The sequence below is a fragment of the Phaethon lepturus genome, unplaced genomic scaffold (assembly GCF_000687285.1).
Source record: "Phaethon lepturus isolate BGI_N335 unplaced genomic scaffold, ASM68728v1 scaffold26810, whole genome shotgun sequence".
NCBI classification, from domain to species: Eukaryota; Metazoa; Chordata; class Aves; order Phaethontiformes; family Phaethontidae; genus Phaethon; species Phaethon lepturus.
Window position 1 is genome coordinate 4,023 of NW_010512992.1, and position 828 is coordinate 4,850.

At 63.9% G+C, this 828-nt stretch overlaps 1 protein-coding gene across 1 annotated transcript in view; it reads left to right on the forward strand.

Annotated features, from left to right (window-relative positions):
- SLIT1 (slit homolog 1 (Drosophila)) overlaps nucleotides 1-828 on the forward strand; it is a gene marked incomplete at both ends in the record, with an annotated part of 11,389 nt that overhangs the window by 3,350 nt on the left and 7,211 nt on the right. The window contains 3 exon segments of the mRNA XM_010288958.1: nucleotides 1-93; nucleotides 204-264; nucleotides 684-828. The exon segment at nucleotides 1-93 is cut by the window's left edge and continues 89 nt beyond it; the exon segment at nucleotides 684-828 is cut by the window's right edge and continues 4 nt beyond it. Of these exon segments, the coding sequence (XP_010287260.1) occupies nucleotides 1-93; nucleotides 204-264; nucleotides 684-828 (299 nt within the window).

Genomic DNA, 828 nt, shown 5'->3' on the forward strand with positions numbered 1-828 from the left:
CCACCGAGACCAGCCGCGCCCGCTGCGCCAGCCCCCGGCGCCTGGCCAACAAGCGCATCGGCCAGATCAAGAGCAAGAAGTTTCGCTGCTCGGGTGAGAGCCGTCCCCATCCCCGTCACGGGCGCCCTGCGGCACGGTTGTCCTCAGCCCTGCCCCAGCCTGGTGTCTGTGCGCGGGATGCTGATGTGCTTTTGTCTCTGCAGCCAAAGAGCAGTATTTCATCCCAGGTAAGAGGAAAAGCCACGCGTGCGTGTGCATGTGTGGGTGCGTGGTGCCCCTTCGACCAGGCTGCCTGCGGGGGTGGTTGTGCCAGATCCCCGCGGTCTGGCCCGGCAGGACCATGCTGCAGTTCCCATCGTTTCTGGTTGTTGAGTTCCCAGGCACCACGGTAACAAAAGTCCTGGATACCAGGATGTGTCAGCATCTCCCCTCGTGCCGATGGGCATAGAGGCATCCCCAGGGTCCAGCTCTGGTTGCCAGAGGGGAGAGGGTGGTGGGCAGCGCAGTGCCCCGCGTACCCAGGACAAATATCCCTGTGGATAAGCGGCTTTGGACATGGAGAGGAGTAATATGTGCACAGTGGCTGGGATGAGGGGAGCTGGGGAAGAGACAGAGCCCAGCTGGGGGTGTGGGAGGATGAGGGGAGAGGGTGGGCGCAGCCCCTGTGCCTCTGCCCGTGGGAGCGCCGGGACAGAGGGCGACCAGCTGAACAGCGAGTGCAACAGTGACGTGATCTGCCCCCCGAAGTGCCGCTGCGAATCCAGCGTGGTCGAGTGCTCCAACCTGAAGCTCACCAAGATCCCGGAGCGCATCCCACAGTCCACAGCC